The 20,609-nt window shown below is 42.5% G+C and overlaps 1 protein-coding gene across 1 annotated transcript in view; it reads left to right on the top strand.

The window, feature by feature from the left end:
- Positions 1–20,609, top strand: part of GAREM1 (GRB2 associated regulator of MAPK1 subtype 1) — a 104,523-nt gene that overhangs the window by 3,222 nt on the left and 80,692 nt on the right. The window contains exon 2 of the mRNA XM_065627241.1: positions 20,150–20,290. Coding sequence (XP_065483313.1) covers positions 20,150–20,290 — 141 coding nt within the window. The remainder of the gene's footprint in view (positions 1–20,149; positions 20,291–20,609) is intronic.

The following is a 20,609-nucleotide window of genomic DNA, read 5'->3' as shown; positions in this document are numbered from 1 at the left end:
TTGTTCTTCGAGTTGGGATGTGCAGCTCCTGGAAGAATGCCCTTAAGTATTTCAGTTTGATTTCTTGACAAGATGAAGTTATGAAATATTTATGCACACTAAATTTGGTCCTCTGCGAAGAAGGGAGGGGTTTTCTTGATGGTATGGATAAAGGAGGAATGGGAGGAAGTAGTCTGTCATTACATCAAGATATAGTTGGAAGTAGTTAGGCAACAGTGCCTACCTTATCCATCTAGAAATGACAAATATGTCAGCTTCTGTTTTTTCAGATGAAATTTTGAGACTGTTCAGTTGTGTTTCAGGTTATGCTTTTGGATACTGTTAAGTCATTAGTCAAGTTTTGTTTGTTTTAATGTGTTCAGTTGTTTTAATATTCTGCTGGTGAAGATTGTTATATTAATTGGACAAATATACCAAGGGGAGAAAAAAATAAGTAAATGTTTTTTCTATGGTATTTTTTTTCCAACATATAGAATGGCTTAAATATTTCTTGAGGATAACTCAAGTACATAACTGCTAGAAGAGTGCTAAACTAAACACCATACCAAAGAAAATGAATGGACTTTATCTCACGCTGTGGAATTCACTGAGTGAACTGTTCCAGATGAAAAGAAGCAAGACCTGAAGAGCAGGAGAAGAGCGAGCTTTGTGCTGTTTTTCCTGTCCTCACCCATTTACCATCCTGATCTGCATTTTCGCAGCTGAATCCCACCCTGGTGACATCGAGAGGCTTTTGTGGGTGGGTGCAGTGGGGAAAAGATTTCACTCTGGGAACCAGCAGCAGCAAGAGATCTTATCGGAGTGTGGTTGTCGCAACAGGGCAAAAGGTGAGCGGCGCTGCTCTTGGAGAAGACACGGCTGGGCGTGAGGCTTGGGCTGGCTGTCTTCAGATCATCGGCAGAAAGGGCTAACAGCAAAGTCGTGGCTGTATCTTGTTCCTAATGCTGAAACGACGTTGTGCGTGATTATCTCGGGGCTTTAAATTTCTGGAAATTATTTTTTCTAAGGATCATTTTGGAGGGTAAAAGAGAAACGTTGTCAAGGTTAAGATCTGGAAAATATTACTTTGCATAGAGCTGATCTTCAAACTGAGCTTTTCTTCATAAGCTTGCTTCTCCGTTTGGACTCCAAGAGTTTGTTATTTTTTCTTAGCAAAACTCCCTTTCACCCAGTCGCTGTTGCTGTGTGCCCACAAGTAAAGAGCAGCCTTTGCTAGTAGGTAGTTTTCATCCACAGATTGGGTATAAGCTGGAAGAGTTCACAGAAATTCTCACCTTGTATATAAAGACCGAAGTTTCTGGGATTAAGAGGGTGTGTGGTCCTCTGATTTTATTTATTTATTTTTCACAAAGGATAAACATATTTATGCACATTCTAAACAACAACAACAACAAGTTGTGGAAACTGGTCCTCTTGGGATCAAAGACGGTGGCACTTCTCATCTCATAGTGAAGTGGTTCCGTGCTGGTGACACCACGCTGAACTTTTCTGGAAGGGAGACAATGGATCCCAGTGAGCCACTGAGACTCCAAAGGAAATTCTTCTCTATGCATTCTAAATGTGTGGTTGCTGTAAGATGAAATGACATGATTAGTGGCTATAAATAAAGAAAAATCTATAAAATAGGTAACAAATGTACTTTTTAAGAGTTTTTTCTTTTTTTCCTCCCCTTGCCTGAACTCCTGTGAATATCAGCAATGGGTGAATGGTGAGTTTGTGCTGCTGTTTCTCCTGGGGATAGAGAGATTTTATTTACTGCACGTATTCAGGTTCACTTTTTCTTTCCCATTTCAAAACTTTTCATGGTGATGTTCATCTACCCCAGTCATGTTCTGGGGACCATTTTTCCCTGACACACATTACTGTAGGGCTTATTCCAGTTCAGAATATCTGGAAACTGAGCACCCTTGCAGCTTATCAAAGAACATCATACTCAATAGAACAGCGTGGCCGTGTACATAATGAAAATTTCATATTGCGTCACTCTACAGTTGCGGGTTATCTGTGCAGCCAAATGGTACTTTGAAACTACAAAGAGACTTATTCTTTTAACGTCTGAGTGCTGCTATCCGTGCTTTAATTGTCTCGAATGACCTCCTTTTGAGAAGCTAGTGCAGGGTGTCTCAGCAGTCTGCTATTGAATAAATAAAAGGAATCATGTTGGGGGGTAGGGCAAAGCTTTCGAGTAGACTGAGAAAGAGGTCTCAGATATGCTCAGACCCTGGGCAGTGGCTGTGATCTGATTTCCCGCTCTAGGTGTGGCTGTCTGCTGCATACTGTGGCGGTAGGTGACAGCTCTCAGACGCTGTGCAGACAGACGAAGGCAGAAATCCTCAGGATGTGCTGCATCCACACAGCTTGATTTCTTCCTTACATGCTGAGCAGCTTTGAAACTCCAACTGCTTGCACTGTGTGTTCTGCTATTAGAGTATAATCTCAGAAGCATCTCTTCCTTCTTTTCTTCTTTCCTCCTTTACCTTGTGGTCTGCTGTTTCCATCAACACAATTGAATGAAAAAACAGTTGACAGGTTGCCACTAACCGCTGCTCCTGGCCTTTTGTTTTGGTTGGCTTTTTTTTTTTTTTCTTTTGGCTTTTGCTCTGCTGGCAGAGGTGTGCTCCAGGAACATTTTAGTGAAAAAGCTTTTAATTCATTTAAAATCTGCAGCTACCGACTGGTGTCTGTGAAGGTTATAGTGCCCTCCTGGAGATGGAGGCCAGTAACTTGGCAACACCTATTCCCAGGGGTAGCACAGGCTTCCAGCGAGACAGATAAAGAGTTCAGCAGCGTACCTGTTTTACACTTTAAAATCCATTATTTCTTTGAGCTGCTTTCATGTTTGGCAATAATTTTAACGTACAATAGTGGGTACTATATGTTCTTTAATCAGTATGCTATTTGCGCTATGCTGGAGTATCTTGGTAGTGTGGCAGGGCTGCTAAGATGCAAAATAGGTGCCTTGCTCTTGTTTCTTACGCGCTTAATAAATGTTCATATTCTTTTCTGCCATACAAGGTGTGGAGCTCTTTGCTTCAATTTCTAAACTTTTGGCTCTGTTAGGTGAAGCCTTTGTGTACATACCTGGACAAACTCTTCCTGGATAATTCTCTAGTTCAGGTTTTGGAAGGTGAAACACCATTCATCTTTTCTTATCTGAAATTCAAGTGCTATAACTTTAAATCCATGGATAAAGTCCTAGAGGAAGCTTATTGTCTTAGCTTTTTTTTTTTCTCCATTTAAATTACATATAGCTTTCAGATAAGGCACAAGATATACATAAAATCAAAGGAATTAAGGTGTCTCAAACAGTTAGTAAAACCCTTAATCTTAAAACAAATGTGGTGTGATGAATCATACGCTGCTGTTGCAAGATACATTAGTAAGGAATGGTACAAGTGTAGCGTAGGAAAGAAGGGTTTTGTTGTTTTATGCTTTGTCTGCAAGTGTTGTCCTGGGACTAGGTGTTCCTGGCTTCGGTGATTATGTGAATTGGCACTCCCTGTAATAGCCCAGCAAAGGCAACTCCAGGGAGTATGCCAAGACGAAACGCTGGAGGGTATTGGACAATGTGGTCTGGTGCTCCAGGCTTCGATGGAAGTTGTGGGAAGAGCTACAGCGTGTTCCAGTCATTCCAGTGGCGGTTTGTCAGCAGTGAAGGGCATGGGTGTTGCTGTGTTTCCTTTTGGCATTAGGAGTAACAAGTTGGTTGGATTAGGGAAGCTTAAGTCTCTCCACTATAGGAAAATATTCATCATCTTAATGTGGATTGCATATGACTCAAAGCCAACCTTCATAAAACCCAGTGAGCCAATATTTCAAGTCTGAAATTTTTGCTTTTAATGGTGCTTCCCTTTGGAACGAGTTTTGCGTAGCACTTGTGGTCTGCGATTTTCATACCATTTATAGTATAAAAAGCTTGCAGAGCTAACTTCACTGCACCTCCACCTGCGAGCCAAATCTGCTAATTGAAGGCCTAGCGCAGAAATGTAAAACTGAGGTGCGTAAGCAGATTGAAGAGTGTGTCTTTGCTGAGGATCGGGGCCACGTCTGCTTTGCAATCTCTGTGGTGCTGTGCACGTCAGCATAAAACTGCTAATATCGGGGCTTTGCCAGAGCACCTGCACACTTGGCTGAGGCATCGCATCAGCAAGAAGAGCTGCTCAGTCTCGATAGCTCCTATACGGCTGCTGCATGGTGTATCACCCCGTCACATTTGCAGACCAAGTCTGTTGTGAGGAGGGAGATGCTCCTGGGCCTGCGAAACACACAGCAAGTGTCTGGATCGAGCCACGATGCACACCCGAAGTGACCAGTGGTCGCTGCTGGAACTGGGGGTTCAGGGGACCTGGGGAGCCCTGTGCCAGGGGCTGTAGCATATGCATACCCAGGCAAGAGCTGGTCCGCTCTTATCAGAGGAGTGGAAGGCAATTTTACGAGGAAGAATGGTAGGGAAGGTACTGTGATGCTAGTGTGGGGTCACTTGGACCTTCCTGGAATTGCAAACCTTCAGGAAACGTAAAATTGTTTGCTTGCTTGCTTTTTGTTTGCTTGCTTTTTCTTTTCCAGTGCAAGCTGTCATCCCAGAAAACTTGGATTAGTCCATGTTTCCTTGGCGTGTGAGAATGTCACTGGGCTCCTGAAGAGAACCAAGGATAAAGATTTAAATACTGTCTCGGAGGCTGGAGGGTGCCTGAGAGCTTAATTTGATTAAGTTGATACTGGAATTACCTCATGCCAGGGCTGAACTGTAGTGATTCAGATGTAAATAACACAACATGCTGCAACAGTATTTGTGAAACGAGCAAGGGAAACTTTACTGGCAAAGCTGTGGCAGTGAGGAAGTTGGGGGGTTTCTCCTTACAGTCAGAGCCGGGGGAGTGGGACGAAAAACTGAGTAAGGGACTGAAAGCCCTTTGGACTGGCTGATGTGCATCGCACACTGCTTTGGTTGCTGTTTCTGAGCCTCTGTGGCAAAAGGTGTACCTGGCATGGGTGAGGATGTAGCTCGGTGGGTGGCAAGTCTCTAGAAAAAGGCTGGGGGGCTGCAGATGCCGGTGGTGGGAGCAGCAGCTGGGGTGCAGTACAGGGGTGCGCATCCTCTGGAGATGAGGTGTTGGGCACGGGGTTGTGGTTTCCATCACAAGAAGGGTACGGGCTGGTTGGAGGGAGTCTGGGAATAAACTGCCCTAAACTGCTTATTCAGTCTGTCCTGAAGGGCGAGACTGTGTGCTCGAGACCCACCTGAGGGTGTGAGCGAGGAAGGGTCCCTGTGCATACCCTAATTCACACCTGTGCCCTCTGCCCTTGTCCAGGCGTCCCCCCTCATCCCACTGCTGAGCGCTGAAGCGACCTGGGCTGCGACAGGGCGAGCTGGGCCTGTGGGAGTCATGCAGTCTAAACGCTCAGTTACTAAATTACTTCCAGGAACTATTTCAAAGTAATCCACAAATGCTCGGATACCCTCTCCCATGTGTTTGTTTTTCTTTTTGTAGCTTTTTAATTTTTTTTTTTTGTTCCAACTGGCAATTTTACTTACTTGCCCACTAAAAGCAAGCATTGACTATTCTTGTTACTTCCTGGCATCTCACCACTTTGGAGATGAGAGAAGGAAAATTGAGGAGGGGAAGATGAAGGAAACTTTTTATTTAGAGAGGGGGAATAAAAAGGCAGATGTGCATAGATCATCTTGTTGTCCAGCTTTCCCGTTGCCTATTTCAGTGCATCCCTTTGGGGCATGGTTGGATTCAAGGAGCCCTTAGCTCCAGTCTGTGCCATTCAGTCCATCCTCCAGGCTACTGACCTGCACTTGTGGGCTTCCAGTAGATGTTGCAACATTATCTGCAGTTGTTTTGAAGGTCACTGGGAGGTAAAACACCCAGAATGGAGCAGTGCAAGTAGCTTCTTCCATTTTTCTGTTATCCTTTCTTGCCTTTAAATAGGATAGTCCTTCTTTCACCTCTTCCAGCACTACTGGCATGTTGCTGTTGTGTTCCTGTCCTTCAACTTCTTACAGCTCCTGTGCAAACTCTGCTTCTCCATCCCTCCCTACTGTTCTCTTTTATCTCCGTGCCCTCTTCTTTTCCCTTAACTTGGAAGAAATTGGGGTGTTTCTGGGACCAGACAGCAGCATTATGTTTGGCTGTGCGTGTACTCGGAGTGATCACTGTGTATGTGCTATCCGAGGTGAGAAAACAAGCAGGGAAAGTTATTTCAGATGCTTCTAGAGACTTGAAAGTTTCTGGTTGCCGAGACCAGAAATTGGAACTGCAACTCGTTGTTGGAAAGAGAGAGGTGTTTTGGGCTTCACTGCAGAGGAATGGTTTATATTGGTGCAGATGACACAGGATCTCCCCCTGTGGAGTCTCACACTTTGCTGTTCATGTGCTATTTGGTTTAACTTCAATAAAGGGAGTTTTGCTGGCAGGACTCAAATGTGAATTGGTAGGCTTTGCATGTAATGCTTCCTTTTGCCAGACAGCACTGACTACTTGCTTGACTTACAGAAAGTGAGTGGAGATGCTATTTGTAAGAATAATAGTAATCCTTGTCCATTTATTATGTGACTAGAGAGAAGGAGGGCCTTACGTGTGTATTGTTGTTGGAAAGACTGGTTTCCAAAGTATTATATTATTCCTGCGTCTGTCTTAACAGTTTTGTTCAGGCTTCTGTTTATTAAAATGTCAAAATGCCACTTTTCCACTTTGAAGGGGGCCATAACCACACACATTGGGTAATATCTAAGATCTTATCTGAGTTGCATTTATATATAATAATTTCATTATGGTCATTCTTTCTTTCTGTGTCTCCAAATGTGAAGCTACATTATACTCGTAGCAGGAAGATATAGAGAGTGTCGATGCGTATGTGTCTTGGAGTGGCGATATGGTTCCATAGGGTTCCATGCAAAAATACAAAATATGACTAGTTACACGTGTGTTATTAGAGTCACCAAACCCAGGATGTGGCTGTAGACAAGCAGCAAAGCTGCAGCACTACCACAGCTGAATGTAGGGCAAGCTGGAGAAAAAGATCACTTCTGTTGCATGTTTTATGGGTTGCATTGTCAAATATCATTTGGGTTCCTGTCAATATATAACCAAGTATCTTGAGACCAAATGGACTGTGGGCAAAGATAAATGTGCCCTCAAGGGGAAAGTGAGGCATGATGGGCTTTACTTCACTCTCCATTCTGCATGCTGCTCATCGGAAGGAGAAGCTTTCCCCTTCACAGGAGGGTTTTATTTTTTTTTTTGTGCCTTCTTCAGATGATAAAAATATTATCAACAGGATGTTATTCACTTATCCCTTGCGTATTATTAAAAACAAAGCCATTCTTTTTCTACCTTATGGTTTAAGTGTAGATTTTTCTGAAACAATGGAAATAAATTGCATTCAGGATTAGGGCTGTTCTTGATCAGAAGAGAATTAGGTGCGGCTTGGATTGCATTCCTCTTGTTAGTATTCTCACATTGCTCAGATACTCTTACTGTACCGGGATGTAGCCAAACCAGAGATGCCTAATCACAGTCGAACGTCCAAAATTTCTGTGCGGGTATGCGGTCAGCCCGCATTTGAAGAGGCATCACCTTCTTAGTAGTGAGATTTGAATTTTTCCAGCTGGAGCAGAAGGGGTAGGATGGACACAGCTAAAATGCAAAGGCAGCAGCAGCCCCGACGAGCGGTTGCCATGTCTGTGCGATCAATCAGTGCCTGCGGGGTCTCCGAGGGCACAGGGAAAGGAAATGGGCCAGGCCACTGGGCAAGCAGCCAGGTGGCAACCCCACTTCAGAGCAGAGCTGAACTTTCGCTCACTTCCAGCTGTTTTTATTCCATCCTTACCCAGGCTGGGGGAAAAAAACAAAACCAAAACCGAAAAACACCCAAAAAACCAGAGGCAAATTAAAGTGTAATGATGAGTTCTTTCAAAGCCAAAGAAAACTATGCTTGAGCTGCTCCTGCATTTTGGCTACTTTATTTTTAATTGGGAGCCTGTTCAAGATGCCCTAAGTTCAAACAGGGATCACTGGTGTGCAACACAAAGCAGCATAGTGTCTCTTTAGGACTTGGGGTATATAATGAGAGGATGGAGCATGTTTACTTGAATACTATTTTAAAATATCATCTAATTATAAATAACTGACAATGAGAGCTCCCCAGCTCTCATGCTGTGCCCAGGAAAAGTCTGAATGAATCAGCTGCTTTTCTGTCTGCCAAGGCGATATAGAATTTGGTTCTAGGTCCTAAATTCATGAGGTTGATAGGGTTAAATTTTCTTCATTGCCATCCTGAATCTGGGGAGCTTTAGCCAAGACTTCCCTGACCAGACTCCCAGCCAACTTACACAGGGAGAGATGATTTCTGCAGCAGCTAAGGTGCGCAGCTGCCTTCAGTTTTATCAATTAAAGTGACCATTCTGTAGCTGTGCTTGGAAATAAATAGAAGCCAGTAAAAGCACGTAGTGCAATGCTAAATGCCGACCTCTCGCCTCTTAGGTATTAAACTTTCCCAACTAGGCACCTGATGCTAAACAGACACTTGGAAGTGTATCCTCTGGTGGACCTCACAATATTTATAGATGCATCTGAGCAGGAGCTTTTCTAGCATGAGGAGTGCTTGCCTCTAATGAAAGAAAACCTCGGCTGTCTTAATGAAGCATTTAAAGGAGCTGATTTGGATGGCAGCAGGCTGCTCAGAAGCCTCATTACTGCCGTGTTTTTCTTTTTGTCAGGTAGTGCTGTCATTCTCTTTATCTAGACTCATCAGACTGCTTATGAAAGCTACGCTTTGGGTTCCTCATTTCCAAACCTGCTGCCTTGATTGCAAAGGACAAATATTTTAAATATTTTTTTTTTTTTCTCCTCTGACTTTGGCAATTGGAATTCAAAATGGAAAACAAACTAAACATAAAATTCCTTCCTCTCCCTCTCTATGGTAACACTAAACTAGGCTGGAACCTCTATGGCATGCAATGAAAAGCTATTTAGCTTTCTCCTCATTATTTCTAACCTGTGACCACTTTAACTGTAGTTAAACTTCATGTTCTTTGCTCTTATTCTTAATGCTTCAGATATGGGATCTTAGGTGACTTCAAAACCAGAAAACTTTCTTCCATAAGAATCTCAGTTTTCAATTAATTGATTCTATTTTTTTCCCTTCAAATATAAGATAGCATGATAAATAGTTGGCACTATTCAACATGTTGCATGGTGTTAGATTAGTTTAAAGAATTGATGAGACTTTCTAGGGTGGTTTGTAAGTAACCATGGTGATTGACTGTTCTGTTGGATCAATCTTACAGCTAAATCTGTTGTGAGCATACAGCAAATCTGGAGTTACAGCTGATGATGCTCAGCATTAATAAGAAGAGTAATTACGATAGCAGCAGAAAGTTACTGTGTTTTGGAATGCAAATGTTAGGATGTTGTTGTACTTGGTGTGGGTTTTTTTTCCCCTATGTGGGGGTGGAGAGCAGTCTGTGTTGAAAGATGTGTTTTGGCTTGTTTGGTTTGAGTTCATAAAAAGTAAGGTTTCTCATTCCAGGATGTTTGTTCTGAAGGCTTGAAACAAACACAAACAAAGCTCAATGAAATCTGTGTTGTTACTCTCTTTCTTTTTTTCTTTTCCCCCCACTATTTTTCTTATGAACACAAAGAAAGCAAGATGCCAAAGTTTAAACTGCGAGATTGCTGAAGTCAGCAGAGCATTTACCATCAGTGGCAGTGGCACCAGAATTGCACTTAGTATTTATTTAAAATATTTGTGCTGCTCTTCCCTGCAGTAGGTCAAACAGGTTTTTTTGAAGACTCACTGAGATGCTGTCTCTGTGTATTTGCAGCTAGAGAAAAGCTCGTCTTGGAACAAACTGGATTTTTCAGTGGATTAATCTGTCCCATATCCTTGTAACAAGATTATGGTTTATGCTGATTTGTTGCAACAGTACTGGTATATCCAGTCATTCCAAAAGCAAAATGCTAATCCTAAAGAAATAAATCTGTCTTCTTGCTGGCAAGCGTAAAACGAATAGGGGGATGGGAGTCTCTGCTCTCTCATTTGGTATTAGTGGGTGATAGCTTGAGTTCAGCATCAGTTGGATTGAAACAATTTGATTGTATCAGGCTTTTGCAGAGGGACTGGAAATTGCAGAAGTAAAGCTTCATCTCCTTTTACTTGACTGTGAAATATTGAGTGGTCACCCAAAGTTCTGATCACAGTCCCGCGAGGCTGAAGGATTACATCAATGAGCAAAGCACCGCGAGTAGCGATGTCGGGCAGTCTGAGGGCGATGCCGTCCTCGCCCCTTCCCCGCTAAGCAGGCAGGGTCAGGGAAGCAAACTGGACACCCTCTTGTTCAGACATGACTCACAGTTGTTGCAGCGTGGCCAACCGTAGCCAACAACAGTTGTGTTTCATCCAAGGAAAAAGGTGTGCAGTGGGGAGAGGCTGAATCTCGGACAAACTATTTCTTGGGTAGCTGCATCTTGCTCAGCTCTTCCTGAAGCTGTGAGACGATGCAGTGTCTCTCCCTCCACCGTCCATGGCTGAGACGAAGTGTAGTTGCTGGTGATGGACCTTGCTGCAGACAAGCAGTTTTGGGCAGCCAAGTGTCTCCATCTGGGCTGGACGGAGCGGCATGAGTCTTCTGGGCGTTTCCTACACAGCCTCCGCAGCAAAGAACCGAAGAGGCGGTCTGGAGCTCTTGGTCAGTTTGTGGGGCACAACCTGAGGTGGCTTCGATGCCTGGGCTCTCCTGTGGCTCAAATAAAATATTTTTGGGGGAAAAAAAAAGAAAAAAGCACTTTTTAAAAAATTCCTTTGTAAAGTATAAAGCAACTCTGAAGATCAACTGGTTGAATGTTAATTTGAGAGACAGCACACAAGATTTTCAACTAATTTTGCCTAGTGTTCCCAGCTTTAGTTTCAAGTTTTTCCTTTTTTTTTTGCTTTTGGCAAAGGAAGGAGGAATGTAAGTTTTATTAAAATCAGAATGAGTATGAATCCTTTTGCTGTCGGGGGAAGCCTTTCATCCACTGAAAGATGTGTAGTCCGTGCAGTTGATGGAAGGTCAGGTCAATATTACTTTGGATTTCTTTAGAGAGAGGGGTGTTTGATTGCAGTTTGAATCATGACAGAAATACTGGTTGATCCAGATAACAGGAACCAACCCAAACAGATGTGTGCAGGATGGAAGCACATATTTAAACCTGCTCGGGAAATTGTTTTAGAAGGAAGATGGGAAACTGAAAAGCGAGGTTGATTATCAACAGTCCTGGACAGAACTGCAATTTTTATTCCAGATCTTCGTGTCTTCGTGTTGTAAGCTCAAAAGGTTGTGCAGCTGGGGACAGTGCCCTCTGCTTTCATCTATTTCTATATGTTCCGACACAGACAGTCAGATGAGACCACTGTCAGGCTTTCCTAATGAATCCGCCCCCTTCAAATTAAAAATTTAGTACACTACATTTTATAGCCCTGAGGTATTTTAAATTTTAACATGGGTTGGGTTTTTTTTTCCCTCTTTTTCCTCTTCCTCATCTCACTCCTAGAAACTACAATATTTCCTCCTAGAAATTACAATATTTACCCTTTTAACTCACTGGCAGTCTGTATTTAGACTTTGCATGATACGCTCCCATGCAAGTTGTTTTGCTTTTCTGTAAACAAAGAAGTTTGTCTGATCAGCTAGATAATTTTTTTCATCAACTTTTTTTTTTTTGTGTCAGCATGGAATGACAGTGACACTGATAACATGGAGAGGCTTTCAAAGCAGGTTTTTCTTTGGTAGTAGCAGTGTTTTCTACAATTACATATTCTTTTTACTTCTCTCCCATTAGGTGTGTTATGCAAGAGTAACACTTCCAAGCATCTGATCAGTCATAGTGACAAAAAAAGTCCATAAAATTCTCAGTCCTTATAGATCCAATGTTTATTAGTGTTGCCACAAGTGGGTTTCTTCATGTAATAAAACATTTCTGGGGTTTTCTGGCAACATTACAAGGATGTGCATTTTTTCCATATAAATTACTGTTGCTACTTCAAACTGGAAAAATCTGGTGTTTTTCTCCTAATCAACTTTTTCCTCTGACCCATGTCATAGACCAGTGCAAGTTTTATTTTTGCAGATGCAATGGCACTGGTGGGCTGAACAGCTTGCTGAGATTTGACTGAAAAACCAAGTACGGTGCCAAAGCTTAAGCAAGCAAACCACCCTAATTTAATATTTGTCTTTGATATTCATTGAGGTATGTCTCCAAAGATATATACCCAACAGATACTCTGAAGTATGATGCAGCATGCAGAAAACAAAAGGTTTGATTTCTTCCCCGCCACCCTCCCTCAGAGTTCAGATAGAAGTTATTCGTCATGAGGAGTAGTAAGCTGCTTAGCAGGTTGCACGACCTGCTGATAATTAAAAAAAAAATGAAATTAATTGTCCTAATGTGACTATTCTGATCTAACAAGAACTTTGTGTTTCTTCCTCCAAAACATAAATTCCAAGCTCAGAATTTAGAAGAAGAAAGCTTTAAGCATTAGTGAAATGATCTGTAGGAGAAGAGGCACCTGTTCTGCCAGTGTTGCTGCAGTGATATGACAATGCTGGAGGTGAAGGACCGTAGGTTGAAAGCACTGTGGTTGGTGGGATGTCGGATGGAAGCTCTCCTGTGCACTGTTGCAGTTTCACTCTGCCTGAAATATCGAAACTATTCAATGACTCTAGATGAAATCCATGCTTCTAAGGGAAGAAGGGCATTTGCTCACTTGTCATCAAGGGGAGCAAAAAAACAACTGCTGTCAGATGGTCATGTATGACAGCACTACAAGTATTTGATTAACAAATAGAATATAGTAGGTGGTTCTTCTACTGAGTTGTCACATACTCATTTCTTTTGTTTCTCCTCTGTTGCAGGTATTAAAACCAGGAAGGTTATTTAGGAGCAGTCTTGTCCCCTAAGTGAAAGAATTCGTGCTGCTCTTTGAATTCAGACTCCAGTAAAAATAGATGCTAAGCCTCAAAGATACTGGAAAATTGACTACTCGGAGTTCTCTTCCAGTAGCATATTGCCCATGCTAACAGTTTGGGGTTTTTTTGATTGTGTTTCTCAAATAACTTGTCTTACTTACATAAAAGCAATATATTCAGTGCTGTGCTTCTAGAACGCTATTGATGTTTCCATGTGTCCCTGCATCAAATGAGACCAGACTGAACAGTGAAAAATCTTTGCAATGCAGCCTGACAAACACCTTGATCTTTTTTGACTTACTTGTCTTGTGTGGAACAAGGAGTTGCTGCCTGCTGGTTTTTATGGATGGTTACGCCTTGGTTTTTGTTGTCTTGTGTTTCAAGAGATCAGAAGCCCAAACTACCAACTGGCTGAACAAGAAGCAAAGTGTTGGGAGGTGTTTGAAGATTGTGTAAAGGAAAGGAAACACATATTCCCAGCTGAGAATGGCCATAAGTTATGACAGATTTAAAAAAAAAAAAAAAAGGTGAAAGGATGCTGTGGTACTCAGCCTGATTTTAACACCTGGCGATACCACTAAGCCTACCTTGGACAGGCTGAGGGTGCCTTTGGTGCTTACAGACCCTCATTCCCGAGGCGGCTGAGGTCGGTGTGCGCGGTGCCCACAGATGTTGGGTGCTGGCTGTGCCCAGCCGGGTGTTTCTGACAGTCCGCCCTCTCTTCAGGTGTGCTGTCTCCTCACTGCTGGGCTCCCCACTTTGAGAATGGGGACCCCTGAGCTTTTGTGCTGAGAGGAGGCCTTGGCTTCTGTTTTACCTGCTGTGAATCTTCCAATAAGACAAAAAGAAATCAAATTTGACTAAAGGTGTTAATCCGTGTGTGAGCTATGTGACTAGCAAATGTTTATCGAAACACAGGTTGGCTTTTCCAAAAACAAGACAGCTTTTATTAGTCGACTGGTGTACAGCACTGTAGATTCCTTATTTTGGAGTGGAAAAGCAGTTCTGGCATTTATATTTGTGCTAGCAGTGTGACCTTCCTCTGACCTGAAACATCTCTTTGCACAAAGCCATGAAGTTCATGGTACCATCTCTTTTTTTTTTTTTTTTTTCGTTTTCTTTTAAACCATAGATTATAACTTCATTTCGTACTGGCTGGGGCTGTGCTTTGTTTTTCATGATGCTGTAGGATAACGCTAAGGTGTATCTTAATGCGTGGCTTGCTTGGTTCTCAGCCAGGGCAAGTTCAGTGAAGCTTCACATCCAGTGAAGCAGATACTGTGTAAGGCTCCTCAGTGTGATGATAGCATGATAAATAAGTAAGAACCTCACTTCTTTCTTTTTTTTTTTTTTTTTTCCCCGGCTTCTAATCATTCTGCTTTCTCTTAGCTTCTAGTTGTTGCAAAATAACCCTTGGTTGCTAGTCTCCCCTGGTAACACTAGCCACATGCTGACAGTTCATCCTAGTTATTTCACAGCAGACATGTTGACCTGACCAGACAGCCACTTGTTTTTGCTGTTCCACAAATTCACCCTTCATTCCTAGCAAATGTTAGTGCAAGCTCAAGTGGGGATAAAGTTGAAGTTACTCATTTATGTGGTTTTGTAGGTAGCTCGCTGCACGCCCACTGAAATTATTTTTAATGGTGCTGAGATTTTCCTATATAATGATACGTTCTGTGATTGTGGAACATTAGATGGAATAATTAAACTTACTACCTATTTAACTGACCAAAACAGGGTGGGTGATACACTTAATTGTATGGCATCTGATACCTTGCATGCAGATGATGTTCAGGCTTAATGAAAACGCATGGCCCAAAGTCTTGATGAGTTTTCCCTGGGGTTTCACAGGCAACTTCTTCACCAGCTATTTCACAAAAGGCATCTGAAGTTTCTTCTGAGCTCCTAGCTATTTTCTGTAAGCCTTTTTGTTCCAGGAAGAGTAAATTCTGCATGCTTGAACTGATGTGCAAGGGGCAGCATTAAGCTCACTTTACAGTCCTCTGTGATGAATGAGATGAGAGGAATGCCTTCGTAACCATCTTCCTGGCAGGAGGAGATGGTGCCTAGTTCATCTGGCGTACATAAATGGTATCTGTTACGTTGCTGGAACCTCGCGTGCGACTTCTTCTCTTTATCCAAATTGCTTGTTACCTACTATTTTAATGTCTCCAGATGCAAAGCTTATGCTTTAAGGCAGTGATGCAAACTCTTAGCCAAGATGACAAAGCGTGTGGCATTATAAAGCGTTTATATTCCTGTAGATCACTGCTTATTTTTAGCAGTGTAGTTTCTGTGAGTGAATGAGTCATGTTGGCCTGCACATTTTGCAGTGCCTTGAATGTTAGTTTCTCAATGCTAGGAAGAGAACCTTAACTTTTTTTTTTCATTTGTTTTAGAATTTTTCTTTAGTGGTTGGTGTTGAGAAGTCACTGTTGTCTTTGGCAAACCACAATATATGGAACCTACATGAATTTTCTTTTATGGATTGTTAATGAGACAAGCTTTCTTTAATTATTGATCCAGAGGGAGGTGAAGAGGAGGTGGGAGTGCTTAGACCCTTCAAAACCAGAGGGGTCTTCAGTTCTTCTCCCGAGGCTTTACTCCAAACATTTGGAAACTGTGAAATGCTAAACTAAATAAAAGTGTGTGTCTTTAGACAGTAAGTGGTGGCAACAACGTGCGGGGGAGGTCAGAGCTTGCTTCAAAAGAAACTAACTGCCCTCTGTGCCACAGCATTGCTATACATAAACTTGGTCCCTGCCTATAGCCACGCTCTGTTTTCTCACCTTGTTCCTAAAAACTGCAAGTGAGAACAGAAATTCATCTTTGAACTTGTAGATCGAGGTATCCTGCTCCCAGTCTTGCTCCAGTTGCTAACTGTTAATTTGAGATTGGAGTGTTTACAATCACAGAGCCAAGATTTGGCAAATGTGGATGATCCGGTTTTGGAACTGGAAAGAATTATTAAAGACGCATTGGCGTTTAATGTAGGTGGTATTTAATAAGCATGGGAATCTTGATTAAGCAATTATATCATTTTTAACTGTATCAACATGTGAACAATTTTATTTTCATGGTTGGCGTTCACTCTGCAATTGACCTTCAACAAGGGTGGGCTTTGCAATATTTGTAGTTTTTAGGAATTGTATGGAAATGGATTATGTAATTAAAAAACTGGTAATACATCTTATTTGCAATGAACACATGAATAGCTATTGCGGTGCTGCTTCGGTGATGCAAGATAAAGTAGCCCAAATACTGGCTGTGGTCAGGATGCTTATAGGAGGACAGCTTGTGCAGGAACATACTGGCTGACTTCAGCGTGGAGGTGTGAGGCTTTTATTGTCAGGCAAGGGTGGGTGCGGATGCTTTATTTGGGGTTTAGGTGCTGTTAGAGAATCATGGGTTTCATAGTATCAGGCATTATTATGAATAAACTTGACTCATATTTTAGAAAGAGGTAAGCAACTTGGGGAGGGGTAGGGAATTGCATGTGATAATTCATTGCTTCTGTGGTATTTATTTGGGGGCAAGAAAAACAACTCAAGTACTTACCTGTAGGTTATTTGTTGTGGTTTAATTATATTGCAGGCTTATGGGGTGGGGAGGAGAGGGTGAGAAGATAGAGCTAATCCATATTTGATCGTAAGAGACAAAACTGTTACTAAAGATGAGTGGCCTGTGTTCCCTGTTTTCTCATGGCATCTGATTTTTTTTTTGTGTAAGCAGCAGTGTAGGAGTATGTTGAATAGGTGAGAACTGAGTTGCACAGTTGGTGGATGTGAGGACTGCCTAGTTCTATCCCACGTAGTTAAAATGTGATTAATGAAAGGCTTGCATAACTTGTGTTACCGAGACGAGGAAACAAATAAGATCGGATGCACGTGGCTGTTTTGCAAGGTACGGTTGGCTGAGAAAAGCGTAAAGGGGTAAGTCTGGGCTGTGCTTGGGCTGGGAGCTGAGACATGTAGCTGGGGTCCAAGGTGTCTCCTGCCTGCAAGGTCCTCCTGTCCAGGAGACAGAGAGCAAGTCTTGCAGTGGAGAGACAGACTAGAGGAAAACGGAAGAAAGAAGAAAGCATGTATGGCCATGTTTTGTTGTCTTCAGTCACGTTTGACTCTTCATTGTATTTTTCCCCTATAGCATGGAGGCCATCGTTAGCCAGGTGTTTTTTCAAGTCCATTCATTCCTTTGGTGACAAGTGGCCTCTTCCCGTAAAGCAACCCCAGGAATCTGGCTTAGCCTATGGTTAGAAAAGATCAAGGTTTGGTAGGGATAGACCTGCCTGCGGGAGCCGGAGGGACTGTGATCTGCCTGTTGCATCTGCTCCACCTCCTCTCTTCGGCTTAAACTCCCGTGGCAGAGCATGAAATTCGTTTCCGATGTAATCAGTTGGAATAAATAATTGGTGCAACAAAAATTGTGGTTTCCAAGGTTCTGTTTAAAAAATACAGCTACTTCCAGCTGCGGACTTAATTACGTAGTCATTCTTGGGCCTGCCTTAGTAATCTCTTTTTACGCTCACCTGTCCCACCCAGTTTTAGTGGAGTAACCACTTAAACAGACTGTGGCATGTGAACCATGACTGGAAGCACCTTTTCATAATGGGTGTCTTTATTTTCCTGAGAATATCTTTCCCAGATTCTTTGAGGATGACCCACACTGTAATTATTTCCCTGGAATCCTGGATGTAGAATCCAGCCTTCCTTTAGGTAACATTCTGAAATTTTGCCTATAGATTGTAAGGCAAAGAAAAAGAATATCAGAGGTGCTGTTTTCTTCAAAATTTGTTTATCACTGTCAGTGAAACTGGTAAAATACTAGTTCTTCCCTTAGGTGTCATTGGTTTTATTTTGTTGTGGGATGGAATAATTACTTGCTGCCATGGATTATAGAAGGCATAAGTGTAACTCTCTGAACTGAAACATGAGTCTCAGAAAACACCATATATTATTATTATTGTGTTTTCCCACCAAATTGTAACCCTCTTCTGCAGCAAGCTGAAGATAATTTTTATACATATTAAGAGTTGCCCTGTGAGCAGAGAACAGGAGATGTTCAAGGTCAGATGATTTGGTAAGATTTAGCAGGTGCATGACTCCTCTAGCAAATATATCTGAATTTCCCTCAAGATGTGGAAAGGACCGAAGAGTTCTCCTTTTCCTGCACAGCAGTTTTGCTGCTCTTCCCTTGGCTTCCCGAGGTCCTGTCTCCCAGCGCAGGGTGGGTGGAGAGCTGGTGCTTCCCAGGTAGCAGGACCTGGTGTGGAGCAGCTTGTCTGTCTGTCTGGGCTGCCAAGGACCGTGGTCCCAGGGGCACTTGGAAACCAGTTCCTGAAGTGTCCTGCTTACCTGGAAGCTGCTTTCTGTGCTGCGGAAAAGAAGGAAACCTGCAAATGGTACCTTCATGGGAGCAAGAATCACTGGTACTGATGGGCTCTGTACGCCTTTGGGTTTTTTTTGTTCCCCCATAACAGCAGCTTAACCACGCTTGTAAGTTAAAGCCCCAAATGTGCAAAATGGAAACTTTTTTTTAAGGTTCAACAGGCTGTGGGACAGCAGACCCAGGGAAGTCCATCTCTTGGACTCTGCAGGCAGGTTATGAGGGACTTCTCCCTTGTTTAGCCAAACCCGTGCTTCTGGAGGAAAGGAGCAGAATCCTGTGCCCAGAGAGTGTCGGAGCAGATGGTTGTAATGGTTTCTTCTGATTTAAAATCTAACAGTTCTCACACACGCCAGTTGCTGTGTTTTGAATCGTGTAGGAGGGCACTTTCTGATAGAATGGGAGCATGAAATCAGGCAGGAATGGGGTGTGTAGTAGCTGTTGCCTATGGTGAAAAAGATCGCCTGGTGTGGTTAAAAAAAAAAAAAAAAATCAAAAAGAAGCTCAATGGGAAGCATCTCTCCTCTGCAGAGACTGAACAGGGGAAATGTCTGCTGCTCCAGGCTGAGGGAAGTCTCATTATTCCACTGACCCCACGGTATCAGAGGACAGTGAAGAGAAAGTGCAGTTTGTTTTAGTAGCTGAAGGGGATGGGTTTTGTCCAAACTTGATCCTAGGGCTAAACTACTTGCTTTACTTTTGACTGTGACTGCAGAGGGCTGGTGGGACAGAGGGAAAATGAAATCGAAAGCTTCGTTATTCATGGCCCTTGTTTAGTGCCTGCTAAGTGTTCCCGAAAGTTCCCATGGCTGCTTTAAAGGCACCTGGAGAAAGGCTGTTTTCTGTGTGTTTGACACACAAGCGTACTGAGCAGGACTGCGGGTATGTAAGAGCAATTTGCCTGCTCTATGAAACTTCGTTCGTGTATCATGCTTGGGATGCGTAGCTGGCACTCTGAGCAGTGTGTCTTGATGTGGTTCTTGCAATTGCTGCAAACCCAAGCAAAGCACTCCGGTCCTGATCAGGTGCTTGGTGGAAATGCAGAGGACTTGGCACGGATGGGGGAAGAAAGGAGAACTGGATCTCTGGCAGGGTTTGGGAGGGATTTGGCAGACACCACAGTACAACAGAGGGCATTGCAAAGATGGCTCTTGGGAGACTTCTGGTTGTATTTATTTCTGAGAGAAGACTTTGGTGTGTGTTAACATTTTTTTTTCTCTTTATTTTCAAGTGGCAGGATTAAATTTACAGATATAGGAATGGCTAATTAAGCAGTAACTTGCAGAGGGATAGAATGACGAAGCTGAAATTGCTGTATCTGCAACTGTGATACCCAGTTACTCCATAGTGACAAACAAGATTTGGCGTCAGGTGGCTGTAGGGTAGTGTGACGATCTTTCAACATACGGAAATGTATTTTTTCCCTTAAAAATTGAAACAGCTCTGAATTATTTGTAGTTAATGAGATAGGCAGACATAGAGATACGAAAAGTCTGTTTATGCAGAAAGATGAAAAAGGAGCCCCAGAACCACTGCTGAGTAATCTGAATTGCATCTCTGTGGTATTGTATTTATGCACTGAGTTGTTTTGCTTTGTGTTTGTTTTCTGTAAGGTAAAGTGCTTACATTGCAAAAGTGAATACTGCGTAGAATTGAAACTTACTTAATTGGATTTTTAAATATCAAAAGGTCTGAAAAAATAAGCAGCAATAAGAATAAAATGTTTGTTGTGAAGTTTTCCAAATTCTTCATGCAGTAAGTGTGATCGATTGATTTTATTAAAGACCTACATCTGTTTTGCAGGAGAAGCTGTAGAAGGCCTTCGAGAGACCGATTATCTTCTGATTCATTCATGTCGACAGTGGACAACAATTACAGCTCACAGTCTGGAGGAGGGTCACTACGTCATAGGGCCAAAGATAGAAATCCCTGTACATTATGCAGGTAAAGCTATTGTTGACCTGAAATACAAATTCAAAGAGAATGAATTGTCTACCACTTACAGTGATCACTTTATTTGACAGAGTGAAACTAAGGCTCTGGTGGCGGTGACTGTGACTTAATTTTTAATAATGTTACAGAGCGCAAGAGAATACTGACTTACTCCCAGGGCTGCTAAATAGATGTATTTCATTGGGAAGCACATTGACATAACGTGTAGCTACATAGAAGAATTGGTTTCAATTTGAGTTTAATGAATTGCCAGCATTTCTCATCTGTGAACGTGGTGACAAATGTGTGAAAGTTTGAAAATGCCTTGAAA

This window comes from Caloenas nicobarica, chromosome 2 (assembly GCF_036013445.1).
Source record: "Caloenas nicobarica isolate bCalNic1 chromosome 2, bCalNic1.hap1, whole genome shotgun sequence".
Classification (NCBI taxonomy): Eukaryota; Metazoa; Chordata; class Aves; order Columbiformes; family Columbidae; genus Caloenas; species Caloenas nicobarica.
Note: the sequence above shows the minus strand (reverse complement) of the source record. Positions and strands in the feature narration are given on the sequence as shown.